Below are 21,740 nucleotides of genomic sequence, written 5' to 3' on the forward strand. Positions count from 1 at the left end.
TTTTGACTGGTTTTATTCCTATCTCACAGACCGATATTTCTTTGTAAGTATGGATACTTGTTCCTCTAAAACTCATGAAATTAAATGTGGGGTTCCTCAAGGTTCGATTTTTGGCCCCTTACTTTTTAATCTTTATATGCTTCCCCTCGGGGATGTCATCAGGGGACACGGCATCAGCTTTCACAGCTATGCTGATGACACGCAGCTGTATATTGCCGTGTCTCCTGATGACACAGGACCCATTGATACCCTTTTAAATTGCATTTTAGATATCAAGTCATGGATGGCAGATAATTTCCTACAGCTCAATGAGGACAAGACTGAGGTTTTAGTTATCGGTCCCGAAGGTCAGAGAGAGAAGCTTTTACCAAAACTACACATTTTTAATCCCTCACACTGTGTGAAGAACCTTGGCGTCATTTTTGACTCTGAGCTCAGTTTTATTCCTCATATTAAAAATGTAACCAAGATTGGTTTTTATCACCTTAAGAATATCGCCAGAGTCCGCCCGTTTCTCTCTCAGGCTAACACGGAAGTGCTGATGCATGCCTTTATTTCCTGTCGTTTAGATTACTGTAATGCCCTGCTCTCTGGCCTCCCGAAAAAGAGCATTTCACCACTGCAACTACTGCAGAATTCAGCCGCTCGGGTGCTGACGAGAACCACAGGGCGGGAGCACATTACGCAAGTTTTGAAATTGCTGCATTGGCTCCCTGTGTGTTTCAGGATCGATTTTAAAGTACTTTTATTAGTTTATAAATGTGTTAATGGTCTTGGGCCATCTTATTTATCTGATTTGCTTTTATCATACCAGCCCTCGCGGATCCTGAGGTCCTCTGGCGCCGGCCTTTTATTTATTCCAAGGGTGAGGACCAAAATGCATGGCGAGGCTGCATTCAGCCATTTTGGTCCTCACCTTTGGAATAGCCTGCCAGAGGATGTCAGGTCTGCAGAGACTGTTGATATTTTTTAGAGGAAGCTCAAGACACACCTTTTTAGTTTGGCTTTCAACAACTTTTAAATAATTAACTTTTCTTTTGATTGAAGATAATTCTATGTTTTGCTTTGAATGTTTTAAAGCACTTTGAGTTGCATTTTTATGTATGAAAAGTGCTATATAAATAAAATGTGATTGATTGATTGATTGATACACTAACAAGGAGTTACCTAAAAGGTTAGGGGGTACTTTGTTGCTTTCAATGGCTGTGAAGTGTCCAGGATTTAACACTTCGTGGTGCATTCCCCAGTGTCACATGTAAGACATCATTCTATTCTGAAGCTTTTTTGAATGTGTTAGTGTAAAACTACTTCAGATGTGATATTTTCATGACAGCAAGATCTGATTATGCCGCAAGCACGGACAGGATTGCTCGTCGACACTTGTTCAGTTTTTCCCAGAAACTGAAAAGTTATACCCCCCCGTTGGGTAATCGAACCCTGGTCTTCCGCGCGACAGGGGGAGATTCTAATCCACTATACAAACAAGGGGTTACCTAGAAGGTTAGGGGGTTCATTGTTGCTTTCAATGGCTGTGAAGTGTCCAGGATTTAAGAGCTCATGGTGCATTCCGCAGACTCACGTGTAAGACAGCTTTCCATTCTGAAGCTTTTTTGAATGTGTTAGTATAAAACTACTTCAGATGTGATATTTTCAAGACAGCGAGGTCTGATTATGCCGCAAGCACGGACAGGATTGCTCGTTGACACTTGTTCAGTTTTCCCAGAAACTGAAAAGCAAGTACCTCCCCGTCGGGGAATCGAACCCCGGTCTTCCGCGTGACAGGCGGAGATACTAATCCACTATACTAACGAGGAGCTGATTAGAAGATTGAGCGGTCCTTTGTAGCTTTAAATGGTTGTAAGGTGTCGGATTTAAGAACACTTCATGGTGCATTCCGCAGACTCACGTGTAAGACAGCTTTCAATTCCGAAGCTTTTTTTTAATATGGTAGTGTAAAACTACTTCAGATGTGATATTTTCAAGGCAGTGAAGTATGATTATGCCGCAAGCACGGACAGGGAGATACTATTCCACTACACTAACAAGGAGTTACCTATAAGGTTAGGGGGTACTTTGTTGCTTTCAATGGCTGTGAAGTGTCCAGGATTTTAACACTTCGTGGTGCATTCCCCAGTGTCACATGTAAGCCATCATTCAATTCTGAAGCATTTTTTATATAGTAGTGTAAAACTACTTCAGATGTGATATTTTTTAAGACAGCGAGGTCTGATGGCTCCGCAAAATCAGACAGGCTTGCTCGTCAACACTTCTTCTGTTTTCCCTGAAATTGAAAAGTAAGTACCTCCCCATCTGCGAATCAAACCCCGGTCTTCCACGTGACAGGGAGAGATACTATTCCACTATACAAACTTGAAGTTGTTAAAAAGATTAAGCTGCATCTGATGGCGGTGCAAACAGTCAGGCTTCAGTTTTCCCAAAAACTGAAAAGCAACTACCTCCCTGTCGGCGAATCAAACTCCGGTCTTGCGTGTGACAGGCAAAGATACTAATCCACTATACTAACGAGGAGTTAATCAGAAGATTAAGGGGTACATTGTTGCTTTCAATGGTTGTGAAGTGTCGGATTTAAGAACACTGGTGCATTCCGCAGAGCCACGTGTAAGACAGCTTTCATTTCTGAAGCATTTTTCGATACAGTAGATCAAAACCACCACTGATGCGATATTTTCAAGACAGCTCAGTCTGACAGTGCCGCAAAAACAGACACGCTTGCTCGTTGACACTTGTTCAGTTTTCCCACAAACTTAAGAGTAAGTACCTCTATGTCGGGTAATTGAACCCCGGTTTTCCGCATGACAGGCGGAGATGCTAATACACTATACTAACAGGGAGTTGTTTAGAAGATTAAATAGTACTTTGTTGCTTTCAATGGTTGTGAAGTGTCGGATTTAAGAACACTGGTGCATTCCGCAGAGCCACGTGTAAGACAGCTTTCATTTCTGAAGCATTTTTCGATACAGTAGATCAAAACCACCACTGATGCGATATTTTCAAGACAGCTTGGTCTGACAGTGCCGCAAAAACAGACACGCTTGCTCGTTGACACTTGTTCAGTTTTCCCACCAACTTAAGAGTAAGTACCTCTATGTCGGGTAATTGAACCCTGGTTTTCCGCATGACAGGCGGAGATGCTAATACACTATACTAACAGGGAGTTGTTTAGAAGATTAAGGAGTACTTTGTTGCTTTCAATGGTTGTGAAGTGTCAGATTTAAGAACATTTTGTGGTGCATTCCGCAGAGCCACGTGTAAAACACCTTTCAATTCTGAATTATTTTTCTATATGGTAGTGCAAATCCACCACAAATGTGATATTTTCAAGAAAGCTGCGTCTGATGGCGGTGCAAACACAGACAGGCTTGTTCGTTGACAATTGTTCAGTTTTCCCAGAAATTGGAAGGTAAGCACTTCCCCCGTCGGGGAATTGAACCCCGGTCTTCTGCATGACAGATGGAGATACTAATCCACTATACCAAAGAGGAGTTATTTTGAAGATTAAGTGGTACTTTGTTGCTTTTAATGGTTGTGAAGTGTCCAGGATTTAACACTTTGTTTTGCATTCCGCAGACTCACGTGTAAGACAGCTTTCTATTCTGAAGCTTTTTTGAATGTGTTAGTGTAAAACTACTTCAGATGTGATATTTTCAAGACAGCGAGGTCTGATTATGCCGCAAGCACGGACAGGATTGCTCGTTGACACTTGTTCAGTTTTCCCAGAAACTGAAAAGCATGTACCTCCCCGTCAGGGAATCGAACCCCGGTCTTCCACGTGACAGGCGGAGATACTAATCCACTATACTAACGAGGAACTGTTTAGAAGATTAAGCGGTCCTTTGTAGCTTTAAATGGTTGTAAGGTGTCGGCTTTAAGAACACTTCATGGTGCATTCCGCAGACTCACGTGTAAAACAGCTTTCTATTCTGAAGCTTTTTTGAATGTGTTAGTGTAAAACTACTTCAGATGTGATATTTTCAAGACAGCGAGGTCTGATTATGCCGCAAGCACGGACAGGGAGATACTATTCCACTATACTAACAAGGAGTTACCTAGAGGGTTAGGGAGTAATTTGTTGCTTTCAATGGCTGTGAAGTGTCCAGGATTTAACACTTGGTGGTGCATTCCCCAGTGTCACATGTAAGCCATCATTCAATTCTGAAGCATTTTTTATATAGTAGTGTAAAACTACTTCAGATGTGATATTTTTAAGACAGCGAGGTCCGATGGCTCCGCAAAATCAGACAGGCTTGCTCGTCAAAACTTGTTCTGTTTTTCCTGAAACTGAAAAGTAAGTACCTCCCCGTCTGCTCGTTCAATGGTGGTGAAATGTGTAGTATTTAAGAACATGGTGTATTCCGCAGAGTCATGTGTAAGACAGCTTTCAATTCTGAAGCATTTTTTGATACAGTAGATCAAAACCACCAAAACCATGTCGGGTAATTGAACCCCGGTTTTCCGCATGACAGGCGGAGATGCTAATACACTATACTAACAGGGAGTTGTTTAGAAGATTAAATAGTACTTTGTTGCTTTCAATGGTTGTGAAGTGTCGGATTTAAGAACACTGGTGCATTCCGCAGAGCCACGTGTAAGACAGCTTTCATTTCTGAAGCATTTTTCGATACAGTAGATCAAAACCACCACTGATGCGATATTTTCAAGACAGCTCGGTCTGACAGCGCCGCAAAAATAGACACGCCTGCTCATTGACACTTGTTCAGTTTTCCCACAAACTTAAGAGTAAGTACCTCTATGTCGGGGAATTGAACCCCGGTTTTCCGCATGACAGGCGGAGATACCATTCCACTACCCTAACAAGGAGCTAGTGTACAAGATTAAGGGGTACTATGTTGCTTTCAATGGTTGTAAAATGTCAAGAACACTGGTGTGTTCCGCAGAAACACGTGTAAGACAGCCTATACGGTAGTGCAAAACCACCACCGATGCAATATTTTCAAGAAAGCTCCGTCTGATGGTGGCGCAACAACAAACAGGCTTGCTCGTTGACACTTGCTCGTCAACACTTGTTCAGTTCTTCCTGAAACTGAAAAGTACGTAGCTCCCTGTCAGGGAGTCGAACCTCGGTCTTCCGCGTGACAGAGGGAGATACCAATCCACTTATACTAATGAGGAGTTGTTTGGAAGCTTAAAGGGTATTTTGTTACTTTCAATGGTTGAGAAGTGTCTTGTATTTAAGAAAACGGGGGTGCATTCCGTAGACTCACGTGTAAGACAGCTTTCAATTCTGAAGCATTGTTCTATGCGGTAGTGCAAAACCACCACAGATGCGATATTTTCAAGAAAGCTCTGTCTAATGCCGGCCCAACCACAGACAGGCTTGCTCGTTGACACTTGCTCCTCGACACTTGTTCAGTTTTCCCTGAAACTGAAAAGTAAGTAGCCACCTGTCGGGGAATTGCACCCCGGTCTTCCGCATGACAGAGGGAGATACTAATCCACTATACAAATTTTTTGGTATAAAAAAACTAAGTTTTTTGGAAGGTTAAGGGGTACTTTGTTGCTTTTAATGGTTGTGACGTGTCTAGGATTTAAGAACACTGTGGTGCATTCCGCAGACTCACTGTGATATTTTCAAGACAGCGAGGTCTGATTATGCCGCAAGCACGGACAGGATTGCTCGTTGACACTTGTTCAGTTTTCCCAGAAACTAAAAAGCAAGTACCTCCCCGTCGGGGAATCGAACCCCAGTCTTCCGCGTGACGGGGGGAGATACTAATCCACTATACTAACAAGGAGTTAGTTGCAAGGTTAAGGGGTACTTTGTTGCTTTTAATGGTTGTGACGTGTCTAGCATTTAAGAACTGGTGCATTCCGCAGACTCACGTGTAAGACAGCTTTCAATTCCAAAGCTTTTTTTTAATTTGGTAGTGTAAAACTACTTCAGATGTGATATTTTCAAGACAGCGAGATCTGATTATGCCGCAAGCACAGGATTGCTCGTCGACACTTGTTCAGTTTTTCCCAGAAACTGAAAAGTAAATACCCCCCCGTAAGGTAATCGAACCCTGGTCTTCCGCGCGACGGGGAGATACTATTCCACTATACTAACAAGGGGTTACCTAGAAGGTTAGGGGGTACATTGTTGCTTTCAATGGCTGTGAAGTGTCCAGGATTTAAGAACACCTCATGGTGCATTCCGCAGACTCACGTGTAAGACAGCTTTCAATTCTGAAGCTTTTTTGAATTTGTTAGTGTAAAACTACTTCAGATGTGATACTTTCAAGACAGCAAGATCTAATTATGCCGCAAGCACGGACAGGATTGCTCGTCGGCACTTGTTCAGTTTTTCCCAGAAACTGAAAAGTAAATACCCCCCCGTTGGGTAGTCGAACCCCGGTCTTCCACGCGACAGGGGGAGATACTATTCCACTATACTAACAAGGAGTTACCTAGAAGGGTAGGGGGTACTTTGTTGCTTTCAATGGCTGTGAAGTGTCCAGGATTTAACACTTCGTGGTGCATTCCCCAGTGTCACATGACAGATTTCAATTCTGAAGCTTTTTTTTTAATATGGTTGTGTAAAACTACTTCAGATGTGATATTTTTAAGACAGCGAGGTCTGATTATGCCGCAAGCACGGACAGGATTGCTCGTTGACACTTGTTCAGTTTTTTCCCAGAAACTAAAAAGCAAGTACCTCTTATACTATACTATACTAAGGAGGAGTTGTTTGGAAGATTAAGGGGTACTTTGTTGCTTTCAATGGTTGTGAAGTGTCGGATTTAAGGTTCTTAATGTTCAGAGTTCTATTTAGAGAGTCTCTACCTCTTCTAAATTTCTGTTAATTTTGCTTAATATTTTATAGTTATTACAGACATTCAGTTTTCTTTTCTCATACTTTTTTAAATGACAGACTCTAACCTTAGTTCTTTGCAATTAATATCTCTCAATGTTAGATGTATCCTAGATAATACAAAGAGAAAATCTATTTTTATGTTTTGTAGACGGAAGAGTTCTCATTGAATTTTTTTGCAAGGGACTCACTCAGAAAGTGCTGATGTGAAATTTTGGAAAGCTCAGTGGGGAGATCAATGTTACTTCAGTCATGGCTTATCTCAGTCAGCAGGGGTCAGTATTTTATTTAATAAGTTCAGAGGTGACACAATCCAATCTTTTTTTTCCAGAAGATGGTCGGTGGATTATTTTGCTAATTAAAATAGAAAAATCTGTCTTTATAACCTGTAACCTTTATTGTCACAACACTGTTTGTGATGTTTACACATATTTGTAAGAAACTTACTGGTCTTAAAACCAAACATAATGAAGCACATATAATAATTGGAGGCGATTTTAATGATGCCCCTGATGATTTAGTGGATGGAGTACCCACGAGGTTAAATCAACACTCAAGTTTCAAAAACACTACCTTTACTTGCCAACTTGCCAGTAATAGATATATGGAGGTTTTTATACCCTGATAATAAAGAGTTCACTTGGTGTAATGCAAGCAGATCTGCTCAATCCAGAATTGACCTTTGGCTCATACCTCCGTCATGTTTACACTTTGTTTCAGATTGCTCACACAGTTATGCTTCTTTATCTGATCATCAATCAATTTCTATCTAAATGGTAGGCAATAAACAACAACAAAAAACTTTAAGAGGCTATTGGAAATTTAACATAATATCTTTTTGTGAATTGGTTAAAGGCAAAGCGAGAGAAGTTTTTAATGACATCCATTTGAACAATACTTTAAAATGGGAATTGTTCAAGTTCAAAATAGGGGACTAGCTATTAAACATAGTAAGGAAATAAAAAAGAATAATATCAATAAGGAGTTGAGTATTATGAACTAATTAAATGTCTTAATGGGCAAAGACAATCATTCAAATGTAGAAAAAAATGAATTTAACTGATTAAAAGAGGAAATAGATCATTTATATATTGATTTAGCCAAATTAGCTTTTTGTAAGGTCTCGAGCCAAATGGTTAGAGATGGGCGAGAAAAATTAAAATTATTTTCACTCACACAAAACGATTGAATTTTCTCGTCAGTTTTCTTTACCATCTCTGAAGTTCAGGAATCATACAATAAGCAGATCTGAGCAGCTTTTCCATCCTCGCGAATGCTCTCACCCGAGACGGGCGAGGGCAGAAAAGGGGCGCGGTCTAACATGCAGCCCTCACATTTATACCGTCTTCAAAATCTAAACATAATGTGGGGTGGTCTCCTCCCTGGCTGGACCTGCCTATGGGGCTGATCTTCACCAGATGGTCCCGTGCTCAGATCAGGGCATGCTGACTTTGAACTGATTACAAGATGTGTAATTCCCAATTTGGTTTTTGGTTAACCTGTTGGCTAATATAAAGCCATTCTTCTGGATTCAGATCCTTCAAGCCCGTTGTTTCACCGGCGCAGTTTTGTACGACACGAAGTTAAAAGACGAACGTTTGTTTTTCGCTGTCCCCATCCGTTTTTTTCTCTTACGATCCAATGACAGCCTTGTTTTTTTTATTAATATTATTTTCTTTATTTGAATACAAAATAAGTGCAAAAAATGTGGTGTCACTGAGTAATGTGGTAACAATTTTTACTTTGAAAATTCACTAGAATGCATGATATGAAGTGTAAAATAAAACAAAAAATGAAAAAAATGACCCCCCCCGCCTGCGTCCACCCGCCCAAGTGGATTTCAGATCTGTGGGAAACACTGAACACCCATCTGAAGCTGACTGTAAAACTAAAGAAAACAAAGAGAATAACAACCATGGGAATTAAACCAAACCACCTAACTTTTGTCTTATGAAAGTCTGTTAGCTTAATGCTACCACATAATGTGAAAAGCCCAATATGGGCTAATAATATTTCACGATACATTTAAATTCCATTTTTACAGTGTGTTTATTTTCAACAAGCAAATTTATGACACAATTGGACCTTTTCTTCTATTCTTTATGTAGTACACTGCATATTCTTTATGTAGTACACTGCATATCCTTTTTTTTTTACCTCAAACAATAACAGACTCCAAATTACCTTCTTTCATATTGAAGGTATCTCTCAAACCCTTAAGCGCTTGCTCCTTAGTGATTCTCTTCCAGGCCTCTGGCACTTTTGCTTGCTTGGCCTCATACTCTTTAGCAAATTGTTTATTGTAGCGTACCAGTACATACTTCCAGTAATCCGACGCTTCCATTGTGGGGTCTGGGGGAATGTGCCAGTCAGGATAGATGGTAATGTAGTCTCTGTATTGAACCCACCCCCTTAGTTTTCCGTAGTTTAGAAATCTACAATCACTCTGCACATCAGTTGTACACAGAGAGTCAACTAGCTCTTCAGTGACATCGTTCCTGTATCTTCCAAGCCCCTGTGGTCGATGCACAGCCGCATGATGTTTCTTGTGTTCTTTGCCACCTGCTTCACAGGGAATTTTACAAAATGGACACTGTTGTCCACATCCGAATATTCTCTTGAACAGCTCATTCTGTGGTTTTATTGCAAGTTTATTAAGCATTTCGGTTACGTCATCAGTTTGGGAAAATTCAACAAGGAGTGTTTCCTTTAATGTATTCAAGGCTGTAATGAAGCTTTGTGTAAATGAATCGCATGTGCTTTGGATCTGAAACAGACTGCGCTTTTGTGCCTCTTCTGATATTACAATGTCTTTAATCAGATATTTGCGCATTTGGTTGACGAGATTTGAAATGTTTGTGTCATCATCTGATAGCATATTTGAGGCCTGCGTCATTGCATTTAATAGTTTACAAACTACAACCTCCAACTTCTTCTTCTTTAATTTGCACAATAACGTGTCCTCCTGCATTTTTTGACAGAGGTGAAGAAGTATCTGATCCTTAACATATGTTTCATAGGAACAAATGTACTTGACAAAACTGTTGAAATCATCTTTCAGCAGTAACTCTTTCTGAATGTCATATTGGAAATAAGAGCGTGAACTGTAAATCATTGAATGACTGCTTGTCAAAATTTCATCTACAATGTCAATTCCCAAAGATCTGTTGATGCAATCCTCGATGGCCGGCTTGATACACTGCTGGACAAAATCATTTGCTTTGCGTTGGCAATGATCGGTCTCTTTGTATAAATCCAGAAAGTCTGACAAATATTGATGCTTGTACTTTTCCAGCTGCGTTCGGGGGTCATTATTTGACAGGAACCTTTGGTGCATCTTGAGGAATTCTCTTGCAGCAATGCCGCAAATATGAAGTTTGAGGTCAATCTCAAACTGAGTGTTGGTTTGGTGACGCCTGTAACCTTGATTAAGCAATTCATCAATCCTCTGCAGTAGATCCCTTGTGAAAGAGTCATGGTAATCACCGTTGGACTTAGTTTGATCAGCAACAAACTGGATGGACGTATCAATGACATTGTCTGCAAACAATTGTAAATCTCCTTTGTACATATGTTGAACTTTCTTCATTATGGAGTCAACATGGTCGCTTCTGGTCTTAAATGGGCCCATTCCAAAATCCTTTAGGTTTTCAATATTTATGAAGTTCTCATTCACTTTCCGATGGGCGACATTTTTCTTCAGTTGGGTGAGAATGTATGCAGGTACATCTTGTTCTTTCAATGTAGGTACATTGGCAGTAGCTGTAGCCCACATTTTGTCAAACTCCTCTCTCAGTTGGTCATCAGACAGTCTGAAGTCTTTGAAGTCATGCAGAAGTTTCATGACTCTCTCTTCAATCACACCACGGTACTCCCGTTGTATGTCCTGTGCCTTTTTCAAACCAATTTTTAGCTCAAGGACCCTGTCCAAATTAGTATTCACTGAATATTGAATATCCTTGGACAGACTAGCGATACTATTGATAAAGTCAGTTTTGTATTTCTCTATCAAATTAACACGTCTGTCTTTCTTTCTGTAATAATCATAGAGTTTCACATTCAATTTGTTTTTTTGTAATTCAATTTCCCCAGAGAGTTCTGATTTCTTTAATGTAACCATTGTGTCCCATGTTTCCAATCCAGCCTCATTGTTAGCATTTAAGATTTCTAATTCTGCTGCTGTCTGCCAGGAGAGGATTTCTTTTCGCATCTCCCATTCCCACTGTGTAAACTCTTTGCACAGGTTGTCATAAGCATGGGCCACAAGTGTGTTTCTGAAACTAAAGATGAAGTTCTCATACTTCACTGATTTCCACAGACTACTCATCCACTCTAGAAATTCGGGGATGTTTGAGATGTCATTGCTCTTTTCTTTCCCGACTGTCTGCAGAAGATTTTTCTTAAACTCTGCTACAGCCTCACTGTAACCGATGTTTACTGGTGCCATCGGAGGCGTTCCATGCCAAAGGCCTGGGATGTTCCAGTTGTTGTTTTCTAAGTCATAGTCAAGCACATCTGTGAACGCTTGAATCAAAGGCTGTCTCTCCATTTCAGAAGCAATTTGTGTCATTTCATTCAGTTGGTCCAATAGATGTTGTCTTTCTGTCATGCTTTTGGCATGAGCTGAAACACCAGCAACATTTTGATGCACGAAATGACAAACAGTTTTTTTCCCAATTTGTTTCATTCTCATGGTGGCATGGACAACAATTTGCAGGACATCTTTCATTTCCACTGCATTCTCCATTGCAATGTTGATAACGGCGACATCACTTAAGCCAATGACAAAGGTTGCCAGTTGGTTGTCATGCTCATAACTATCTTCTAGCTGTGCAAGCTCAGGGGATTTTAGACCTTCAGTATCAATGAGAAGGATGAAGTCACAACCCAACTGGATTTGTGTATCAACTCCAACTCTGAGGAACAACATATAAGCCCCTCTTGTACATCTGCCACTGCTGACCGGAAAGTGAACACCAAACATGGTGTTGAGAAGAGTTGACTTTCCAGTACTTTGAACGCCCAACACAGCTAGTACTAGCAGCCTGCTCTTCCCACCAACCTTCTTGTGAAGCTCCATTAGCACAGCTGTCACCCACTTCTCTGGGATGTTTGATGCATCTCCATCCAAAAACTCCAATGGGTAACCATCCAACAGCATTTCAGCAGCTACAGCAGGCAAATGAAACAATTTATCTGTGGGATCATCTGACTGCATGGAAAACTCATAGTTTAGTCCCATTTCTCTCATGTAATGTTCTATTCCTAAAGAGCTATTCACCAATTCTTGATCAATCCCTGCAATTAGATTGGCATCCTTATTTTTGCATTGCTCTTTGAATTTGTTACGCAGGGCAGTCAATTTGTCACGAGAGTGGGTATTAAATATGAACTTCATCCACTTCAAGAAATAAGTCCTTCTCTCTTTGTCACTTGTTGATAAAGTGTCAATAAAGTCTTGCATTCCTTTGGATCGTTTCTGTTTGTTTTGCTCTTCCCAAATGTGTCTTTTCTCATTCTGGAGCTGAGCTTTATAATGCTCAACACCTTCAGTGCCAACATCATTTATTCTGCATTCCTTCATCTCCAGTTGTGACAACATTTTCCAATTTTCTCCTTGCAAAGGAAGGTGATGTTTTTTGTACTGTTGTATTCTTCGTGCACTAATGCCCCTCATAATCTCTTCAGCAGTTTTTTTCTGGTCAAGAGTTTTGTTTTCATCGACAGTCAGGCCCAACTCAATAGCTTTTTCCAGCATATTTTCAATACTTGTTGTGCTTTTTATGTTATACAGTGAGTTCTTGATGGCTCTACAAAGTCTTTGAGAAAACTCTGCCACATTCACCCTTGAGTCTTTGATTTTAACACTGCTATTGGGTAAATCCAGTTTTTGCTGTGTTTTCTTGACAGACGTCATATCCTCACAGGCACTCGCTTTGCGATTAACAACAAAAAAGAGTTTGGATTTTGCATCTCGAAGACCTGTCAGAATTTTGTGCTCCTTTTCTTCAATTTTGTCCAAGAATACAAATACTGCATTAGACACTTCACAAAGAAAAGAAAATTGTGTGAGTGACTCACAAATATCTCCTCGCAAATTGGCAAATGTAATTGGCTCTGGGAATATGTCAAGATTTGCTCTGCCACAAGGAAGGAACCAGCAAACCTCCACCAAAGTATTTGAAATTTTTCTAGTCTGTGCCCCTCCTTCCATGTCTTTGTGTAAAAACATGTTGTGATTCTGCTGGCCGCGACTGAGGATGTTATTTAAAAATTGAGATTTTGATAAACTGCAGTTTTTTAGCCTCACAAAGGAAAAGAATGGTATAGTTGCTTGCACAATGTTGTTCTCAACAAATCCTCGTGCTTGACACAAATCATGCGGACACCACTCTTTGACAATTTCTCTCAGAGCCCATAGCATCAGAGTACACTGATTGTTGTTGCAGTGGGGCAACAGCAGTGGGACAGAAAACTGGCATAACGACATCTTGAGGGCCATTTCCTGCTGCAAGAAGCTGTCGGCACAAAGAAACAGACCTACTATCAGGTCAAGAGGATGAACTGTGTTTGCTGATTCACATGCTGTATAAATGTCCAGGTCAAGACTGTCTTCTTGTTCTTCATGATTGCTTAATATCTGTGTACAGTTCCTGCATCCAGCATTGATTTTGAACAGTTCTCTTAGGAAATAAAATGGTATTTCCTCCACTGATAAGACAACTTTTTCGTATATGCTGCTTTTGTTGACTTCCAACAGAGATTGAAGAGTGAGTTTGTTCGGATAATAGTTCTGTAGTCCAAGGTTGGAGAGGAAGTCCAACAGAACTGTCAAGGAGAAAGAGAGGATTATTTGAAAATAATAATTTAAAGCACAGATTTGTGTTCTTGTTTAACTGTGTCTTGACTTGAAATGGTGAATGACATGCATCTCTCATAATCTTATCAATCAGCAAATGTCAATACGCTTGCAAAGTTACAAGCAGACAAAACCCTGCACGGGGAGTCGGCTGAGGTGTGCAGGGTGGGCTGACTATTTCACAGCAGTGTTGTTTTCGTCAACGATGACGATGACAAAAATATTTCGTTAATGCCCTTTTTTTCATGACGATGACGAGCTGAACATGGCTCTTTGACGCCGAAAACATAACGTGACGTACATGAATTTTTGGTGACGAGACGAGACAGGACGAAATTGTTCGCGTGTGGTCCGTCAGACGTTCAATATTTATGACATCCCTCCCTATTGTACACGTAAGCTGTCTTTCAAAAAAATTGCAATGCTCGTGCCACCTATCCTCGTTTGGGCACGCCTACCACCACGACAGCACGCGTCGCACACACCGTCGCACACACCGTTGCACACACTTGCACACCCAAACACGAACAGGTCTGCGGTCATTCATCTCCGCTCACGCACACTGACACGTTTTCCTTTGACGAACCATGGCGACAATGACAGCAAATGGGCTTGCTGGTCGGAAACGAAGGAAAGATATGGACATCTGTACAACCCAGCAGAAAGAACAACACAATGCATTGTAGACAGCTGTAACGGTGAATGTGGCCACAAACTAAGTGTAAAGAATGACAAATCTCAAGCGACATCTTAGGGCTCACAACGCTGATGTTTTGTGCCAACTCATCCTGTTAACATATACTGTGTACATTTACTTGCACTCTGTCATTCAACAATCGGCTTGTTATCAATTTCATTGTGATTAAAGGGACGTTGGGTCCGGGATGGCCATGTTTTCACTAAGAAGTTGATTTTATATATGTTTTGATCAGGAAAAATGAAAAGAGATGCCATTTTCTATTTTATCCATTTATTTTGGAGAAATTAGGAAATAAGTAACTCCATGAATAACGGCCCTTGATAATGAGCAGAATGGCCGCGCCCCCTAGCGTTCTATCCTTGTTTGGCCGGAGTCACGCGAGGAACCGATTCCAAACTCCATTGAAAATCATTGTACTTTTGTTGCTTATAACGTCCCAAAACGGCGATCAATTGGCACCAAAATTTATGTAGACATCTCTACTAATGCCAACTTCAACATATCAAAAGGATTAACCTCTCCGAGGCTGATTTATATGAGAATGAGGAAATGTGTAAGTCAGTTGAGCTACATAGGCATGCTTGTTTCTTGCTTGTTGAAAAAAAAAAAAACACTGCTTCTTTGCTGATCACGGTTAGGGCGGGCGAAGCATTAAACACCAGTCAGGAATTACAGAGACTGAAGTGGAAATGAGACGTGCACATTTATTAGGATGAGGAATGGCCCCTGATTTTCGACTAAAAGGCGCCGTCCAATTTGGAAGGTAACAGCCTAAATGGCACGTTCCAAGCAAGCAGTGACACCGCACGCGACTGTGACTGCGACTGAGGCGACATGAAGACAGGCTCACCTTCACCTCCACACACTGGGCGGACAGTAAGGAGCTAATGTTGTTGTGCTAACGCCTTTTGTTTTAACGGCCTGAAGTTGCTAGTTGTTCCGATTAGCCATCCCAATCCTACCTTTAGATGGTAGGGAAGCGGGGGGCTCCAATCTGCCTGCTGCTGCTAAAAGCCGCGGTCTCCCTCCTGAACGAGACCTGACACTAGTTTAACATCGCTAAATGTCTGAAATATAACCAGTCGGGTTTTGTGTGCGCATTCATGCACTTGTCCGCTTCAGCTTGTGAAAGTGGGGGAGCGATCGTCACGGTATTTTTGGTGATCATGACGAGATCACGTTTTATGTCAATAAATCCAAACTATTGTGCAGAACACTTTTATACTTTCACAGGTTGAAGTGGACAAGAGTAGTAATGTGCATTTACATTTTGGTGGCGATTGGTCGCTGTTTTAGACAACAGAACTGTCAAAGCGAGCAGTATTACCACGCACGCCTTCCTCGCGTGACGTAGACCGCTGAGACCGAAAAGATAATGTAAACCACACCCCAGAAGGGGGCGGGGAAATTTGTCGTAAACCCAATCACAAAAAAATACCTTAAATCACTACAGAGTCTTCTGGGGGGGGGGCACTTTGGTACAGATGTCATTTTTACATGCAAACCTATCATATAAGTGCTCAACCCAATGTCCCTTTAAAGTTTTCCACGTAACTCGTGGCGCAAATGGGCTGACTTAAGGCATAAGTTATTTTGGTTGAGCTAACGTCAAGGCGAACGTCAAGGCGAACGTCAATTCATTCGCTTGTTGTGTGTAAAGTCAAATATTAAAAGTAGATTAAAGCAGTGGTCCCCAACCGTATTTCTACCACGGACCGGTTGGTCCGCGTTAGGGTGTGTGTGTGTGTGTGTACAATAATAAACGCGAATCCACTGCTTTTTTTATTTCACCATTATTTAATGACTTTTTAGCTTTAGCAATGCGGTATCCTGCAATATATATGATAAAAATGCCTTCAAAATAAAGTACAATTTTTATTTTTTTATTTTTATTTTTTACAAGAAACCTCTTTTACTTACAGGAAGTGTTCATTTGTGTTACAGCAGTTTTTAATCCTCAACCAACCACTGCAAAAACTGAAAACCTGTGAATAACATGCTTTTTTGTTCCCCCCGACCCCAAAAAGTAAATAAACAAATAAATAAATAAATGCAATTTTATAAAAGATTCCTAATTGAAGTGTAGTATTATATAGGGAGGGGGCTTAATACAACTGGAAACTGTTCACATTGTTTAGATGTTTACCAGTACCTTTGAAATACTAAGGGGCTGTAAAAATATATAGAATCAGTGACTTATAGCTAATTTCACTCACAATGTAAATCAATATGAAACTCGGTCTTTTGAATCTCTTCGAAAGCCCCGTTAGTTAATGACCTCATTAGAGACCATAATCGTAACATGATTGGTCTTTGCGAGTACTGGTTCAAACTTAATCAGTTTTTACCGCTAAATGAGGCCTCGCCTCTAAACTTCGTTAGTTCACATGTTGCACGCCCTTGTAAGAAAGGTGGGGGTGTAGCCCTTATTTACGAATCTGATCTCAAACTTAGCACTCATTCTAACGACGCCTTTAAAACATTTGAAGTTCGCATTATGCTTTTTCCGTAGATGTGACGTCACAGTAGCCGGAGGATTCAGTGACTACTAATCATGAACAGTCTGATAACGCCCCCTTCTGTCGGCTCGTGTGTTTCAAAATCCTCTCATTCCATAACATCCATTGAATGTGCTGTCTTAGTAGCGCATAGAAATTGTACAGTCTATGGTGTAGCGAGCGGTTTAGCTATATCTACGTCACTTCTGGTGGCTAGAGCCACGATTCCTCAAGCTTCCATGAGGTTCGGAAACACTCGGAATGAGTAAGTAAAACCTATTTTCTAATCGATCTGTGGTTGACAACTTGCAAGAAGTGACTTGTTTGTATTAAAAAACCTATTACTAATGAGAATATGAATTTTAACAGACTCTGAAAAATGTTTGCACCCTGACCTTTAACATTCATATGAATCTCCCATCGGAACCACTTACGATGGCGTTTCAGACAATAATTGATGCTTTTGGTTTCACGCAGATATTTGATAAAGCGACGCATAAGAATGGTAATACTTAGGATTTGGTACTAACGGCTTAGCATTCTCAAATGTAATGGTATTACCATGTACTACTGTTATTTCTGACCATTACTTTATAAAATTTGAAGTCTTGGCTCATTGCCATCGTCCTGACCACAATCAAAGCTATAGTAGGCGCAATATTAGCTCTTCAAACACCACTGCACTCTCTGAGCTACTGCCTCTGGCAACCACTTCCTTTCAGTTATATTGGTTTGATTGATAATCTCACAAATGATTTCAATGCTGCTCTGTTAAATGTGCTTGACTTCGTAGCACCATTAAGTTTTAAAACTCATAGAGGCCTACTCTGTGGTTTTCAGAGGAAACCCACGCACTTAAACAATTACGTAGGAAGCTTGAGCACAAATGGCGTGCGACTAAACTTGAGGTCTTCCGTCAGACATGGTGTGATATCTTACTGTTATACAAAGAAGCACTCATTTTAGCCTAAACTAATTATTTCTCCAGATGAATTGCTCTAAATAAAAACAACCATAAATAGTTATTTGATACAGTGGCAATGCTAACGCAACAGCAGCCGACCTCTAATAGCTCCTCCCATTCAGCTCACGACTTTATGCAATTCTTTACTCAGAAGACTGAGCGCATTCAGGACGAGATTAAGGACACGTTCCCAAAACACAGTTGAATTCTGTGAATTCTGATGTTAGCAAGGGCATTATGGCTGATATTTACCAGACAAGCGTATCTTATTTAAAAAAGTATCTTTTGAAAGCCGAACAAAACTGCTCAGTGCGGCAAAACAGACAACTTGTGTGCTCGACCCACTTCCTGGAAAACCCCCACCGTCTATAGGACTCTCCGTCCTAAATATCATTAATTTATCACTCACCTTGGGCACTGTACAAGCAGCTTTTAAGACTGCTGTTATTCAACCTCTACTTAAGCGAACAAAACTTGATCGAGAGGACCTCAGTAATTATAGGCTGGTTTCAAATCTCTTTTTTTTGCAAAAATTCTTGAAAAAGTCATAGTGCAACAGCTAAATGACTATATCGCCACTAATAATCTATTTGATTTGATTCTTTAGTCAGGATTTAGAGCCGACCACTCTTCTGAGATGGCCCTTTTTAAAGTGACTAATGATCTTCTCCTAGCTATGGACTCCGACACCTTCTCACTACTCTTACTCGATTTTTGCTCTGCTTTTGACACCGTCGATCAAAACATGCTCTTAGAACGCCTTGAAACGTGTGTTGGTATCTGAGGCTCAGCACTTTCTTGGTTTAATTCTTACCTCTCAGAGAGGACGCACCGTGTAATTCATGGTAAATGTGACTTCTGAGTCTTGTTACATGTGGAATCCAGCAGGGATCGTACTTGGATCTTCATTGTTTAGCATGTACATGCTTCTGCTTGGTGATATTATATATAAATATAACATTTGTGTTCATTATTGATGATACCCAGTTATACTGTATATGTCGCTGGAAATAAAAAAAACGGCGTAATTGCTGTAATCTTAAATCGATATTAAACAATAGATGTCTTTCAATTTTTTGCTTTTTAACTCAGAGAAAACTGAGGTGTTGATTTTTGGCCCTGCTCGTCATCGGCACCTATTTAAGGACACTCTGTGTCTTGATAAATGTACTATTACCCAAAGTGATTCAACAAAAAATCTCGGTGTTATATTTGACTCAAATCTGTCTTTTCAAATGCACATTAACAATATTACTAGAACTGCATTCTTCCATCTCCGTAATATTGCTAAAATTTGTCCAATTCTATCGAATAGTGATGCACAAATTTTAATCCATGCGTTTGTTACGTCTCGCCTCCATTATTGTAACGTTTTGCATTTTGTGGTCTTCCCATGTCTAGTATTAGAAGTCTGCAGCTAGTCCAAAATGCTGCAGCAGGACTCCTGACAAGGACGAGAAAGTTCGATCTTATTACACGGATACTAGCCAATTTGCATTGGCTCCCAGTCCACTTGAGATGCGATTTCAAGGTTTTGCTACTTACCTATAAAATATTGCATGGCTTAGCACCTTCCTATCTCGTCGACCTAGTGATACCATATGTTCCGTCCCAAAATTTTCGTTCACAAAATGCCGGTCTTGTAGTGATCCCGATAGCCGAAAAGAAGTCCGCAGGTTCTAGTGTTTTCTATTTGGTCACCAGTGCTTTGGAATGCCTACTTAAGGATATTTAAGTTGCTAGCTACCTCAGTAGAAATGTTTAAAACATGCCTAAAGACTTATTTATATACTTTAGCATTTAGTTGAACTATTTGTTGACCTGTTTACTGCCTCTTCTATTCTCTTTTCGGTCCCTTTTTTCCCAGGCTCGGGAATTAGATGATGATGACCGAATTGGAGTTTGCTGTTTGGATTCCACAGCAACTGATCGCTACAAGATCGGAGGCTGACCACATCCTTGGAGGAGCTGCTATGGAGATTTCTACATTGACCATTGGGCCCCTGCTCACTTCACCGAAGTCGTCTTCCTGCAGCACTTCATTTGATTGACTTTCACGTTATTTTAACTAACATTGTATTGCATCATAATATGTGCCCACTTGGCATCCATTGCAGCCTGATCATCCTGGAAGGAGGATTCCCTTCTCAAGGTTTCTCATTTTTCCCCGGATGGATTTTTTTTCCTTGCCCTTCTGGGGGGTTAAGATCAGGGATGTCGTTAAAATTTGTCAACTATGGCAGGGAACTCCGGTTCCTTGGGAGCCATATCCTGCCTGTTATGGATCTCTCCCTACTGCAACACACCTGATTCAAATGATCAGCTCATCCAGCATGCTCGGTAAAAGTCTGAAATTATCTTGATCATTAGAGTCAGGTGTGTTGCAGTAGGAAACAGGCAGGATTTGGCTCTCGAGGAACTGGAATTCCCTACCCCTGAACTCTGAGCATATGAAGCCCTTTGAGACTTTCTTGTGATTAAAAGAACTGTGATGCCCATCACTACACCATTTATATAATTCCCTAAAGCCCTGTTGGCCTTTTATCATAATTACAAAAATGTGAAATATTTACTTATGTTTAGTTTAGAAACAAATGTACCTGTTGGGTTTTGTCCTTCAGTGCTGGCTGCAGCCATGGTTTGGCATCCTCTGATGGCTTGTCATTAAAAACCTAGAAGCAATATTATTGTTAGGTCTCTTCTGTGTTTTTTAACACTCACTTTAACACACAGAATATAAAATACCCAAAATGTTGCTGATTATTAGTTGATAATTCTGTACCTTAGGTAAAGTACCAATATGACTGGAACACACGCATGGAGACATACTATATAGAATGTGATTACCGTACTTGGTGAAGTTTTATTTTCATCGTCCACACCTCAAAATTTCACTTACCTTACATGTCATTCAGCAGTATCGTATTCTGAAGCTGACTCTGTGTTGCAGTATTTAAAGGCAGTTAACAGAAACAGAAACCATTTGAGAAACTTGAAAAGCAAGTCCCCTTGCATTCTTTTATCTCCTTCTTTGTCTGTTAGTGAGACATGCGTGCATATGAATGTGATGTGAAGAAATAGTGAGATCAATATTTTTTGTTAACTAGGTCCATGCAATTGTCTTATTTTGGTTAATAAAACATCCATCCAGCGGCACGGTGGTCGACTGGTTAGCACGTCCGCCTCACAGTTCAGAGGTCGTGGGTTCGATCCCGGCTCCGGCCTCCCTGTGTGGAGTTTGCATGTTCTCCCTGTGCCTGCGTGGGTTTCCTCCGGGTACTCCGGTTTCCTCCCACATTCCAAAAACATGCATGGTAAGTTGATTGGGCTGTCTAAATTGCCCCTAGGTGTGATTGTGAGTGCGGATGTTTGTCTCTGTGTGCCCTGCGATTGGCTGGCAACCGATTCAGGGTGTCCCCCGCCTACTGCCCAAAAAGACAGCTGGGATAGGCTCCAGCACGCCCGCGACCCTTGTGAGGATAAGCGGTATGGATAATGAATGAATGAATGAAAACATCCATCCATTATCTATACCGCTTATCCTCACAAGGGTGCTGGAGCCTATCCCAGCTGTCTTCGGGCAGTAGGGGGGACACCCTGAATTGGTTGCCAGCCAATCGCAGGGCACACAAAGACAAACATCCACACTCACAATCACACCTAGGGGCAATTTAGAATGTCCAATGAACTCACCATGCATGTTTTGGAATGTGGGAGGAAACCGGAGAAAACCCACGCAGGTACGGGGAGAACATGCAAACTCCACACAGGGAGGCCGGAGCCGGAATTGAATCCACAACCTCTGTACTGTGAGGCGGACGTGATAACCAGTCGACCACCTTTAATTAATTGTTGGGTCAGTACAGTATTTTGTTTCGTAATTGTGT

The 21,740-nt window shown here is 40.9% G+C and overlaps 1 protein-coding gene, 1 long non-coding RNA gene and 1 other non-coding gene across 3 annotated transcripts; 1 reads left to right on the forward strand and 2 right to left on the reverse strand.

The window, feature by feature from the left end:
* Positions 1-1,741: 1,741 nt before the first annotated feature.
* Positions 1,742-1,814, reverse strand: trnad-guc (transfer RNA aspartic acid (anticodon GUC)). Its single transcript has one exon. It is a non-coding gene; the product is annotated as a tRNA-Asp (tRNA).
* A 7,048-nt stretch (positions 1,815-8,862) lies between these two features.
* Positions 8,863-20,840, reverse strand: LOC147150564 (up-regulator of cell proliferation). The gene is made up of 3 exons (XM_086025676.1): positions 20,753-20,840; positions 20,454-20,525; positions 8,863-13,660 (listed from the first exon to the last, which is right to left on the reverse strand). Exons 2-3 carry the CDS (start codon positions 20,488-20,490, stop codon positions 8,991-8,993), a joined length of 4,707 nt encoding a protein of 1,568 aa, XP_085881802.1. The 5' UTR covers positions 20,491-20,525; positions 20,753-20,840; the 3' UTR covers positions 8,863-8,990.
* On the forward strand, positions 15,538-20,535 carry LOC147150565 (uncharacterized). Its single transcript, XR_015086136.1, has 2 exons — positions 15,538-17,154; positions 19,721-20,535. It is a non-coding gene; the product is annotated as an uncharacterized LOC147150565 (long non-coding RNA).
* Positions 20,841-21,740: the final 900 nt, after the last annotated feature.

Source organism: Filicampus tigris, chromosome 3 (genome assembly GCF_054856515.1).
Source record: "Filicampus tigris isolate MCC_2025a chromosome 3, RoL_Ftig_1.0, whole genome shotgun sequence".
In the NCBI taxonomy this organism is placed as follows: domain Eukaryota; kingdom Metazoa; phylum Chordata; class Actinopteri; order Syngnathiformes; family Syngnathidae; genus Filicampus; species Filicampus tigris.

Bases quoted from the DNA above. Each gene is read 5' to 3' on its own strand.
- LOC147150564 (XM_086025676.1), bottom strand. From the start codon at position 20,490: ATGGCTGCAGCCAGCACTGAAGGACAAAACCCAACAG. The intron at 13,661-20,453 runs GTACATTTGTTT...TCTCCTTGACAG, and splicing joins TGAAGGACAAAACCCAACAG to TTCTGTTGGACTTCCTCTCC.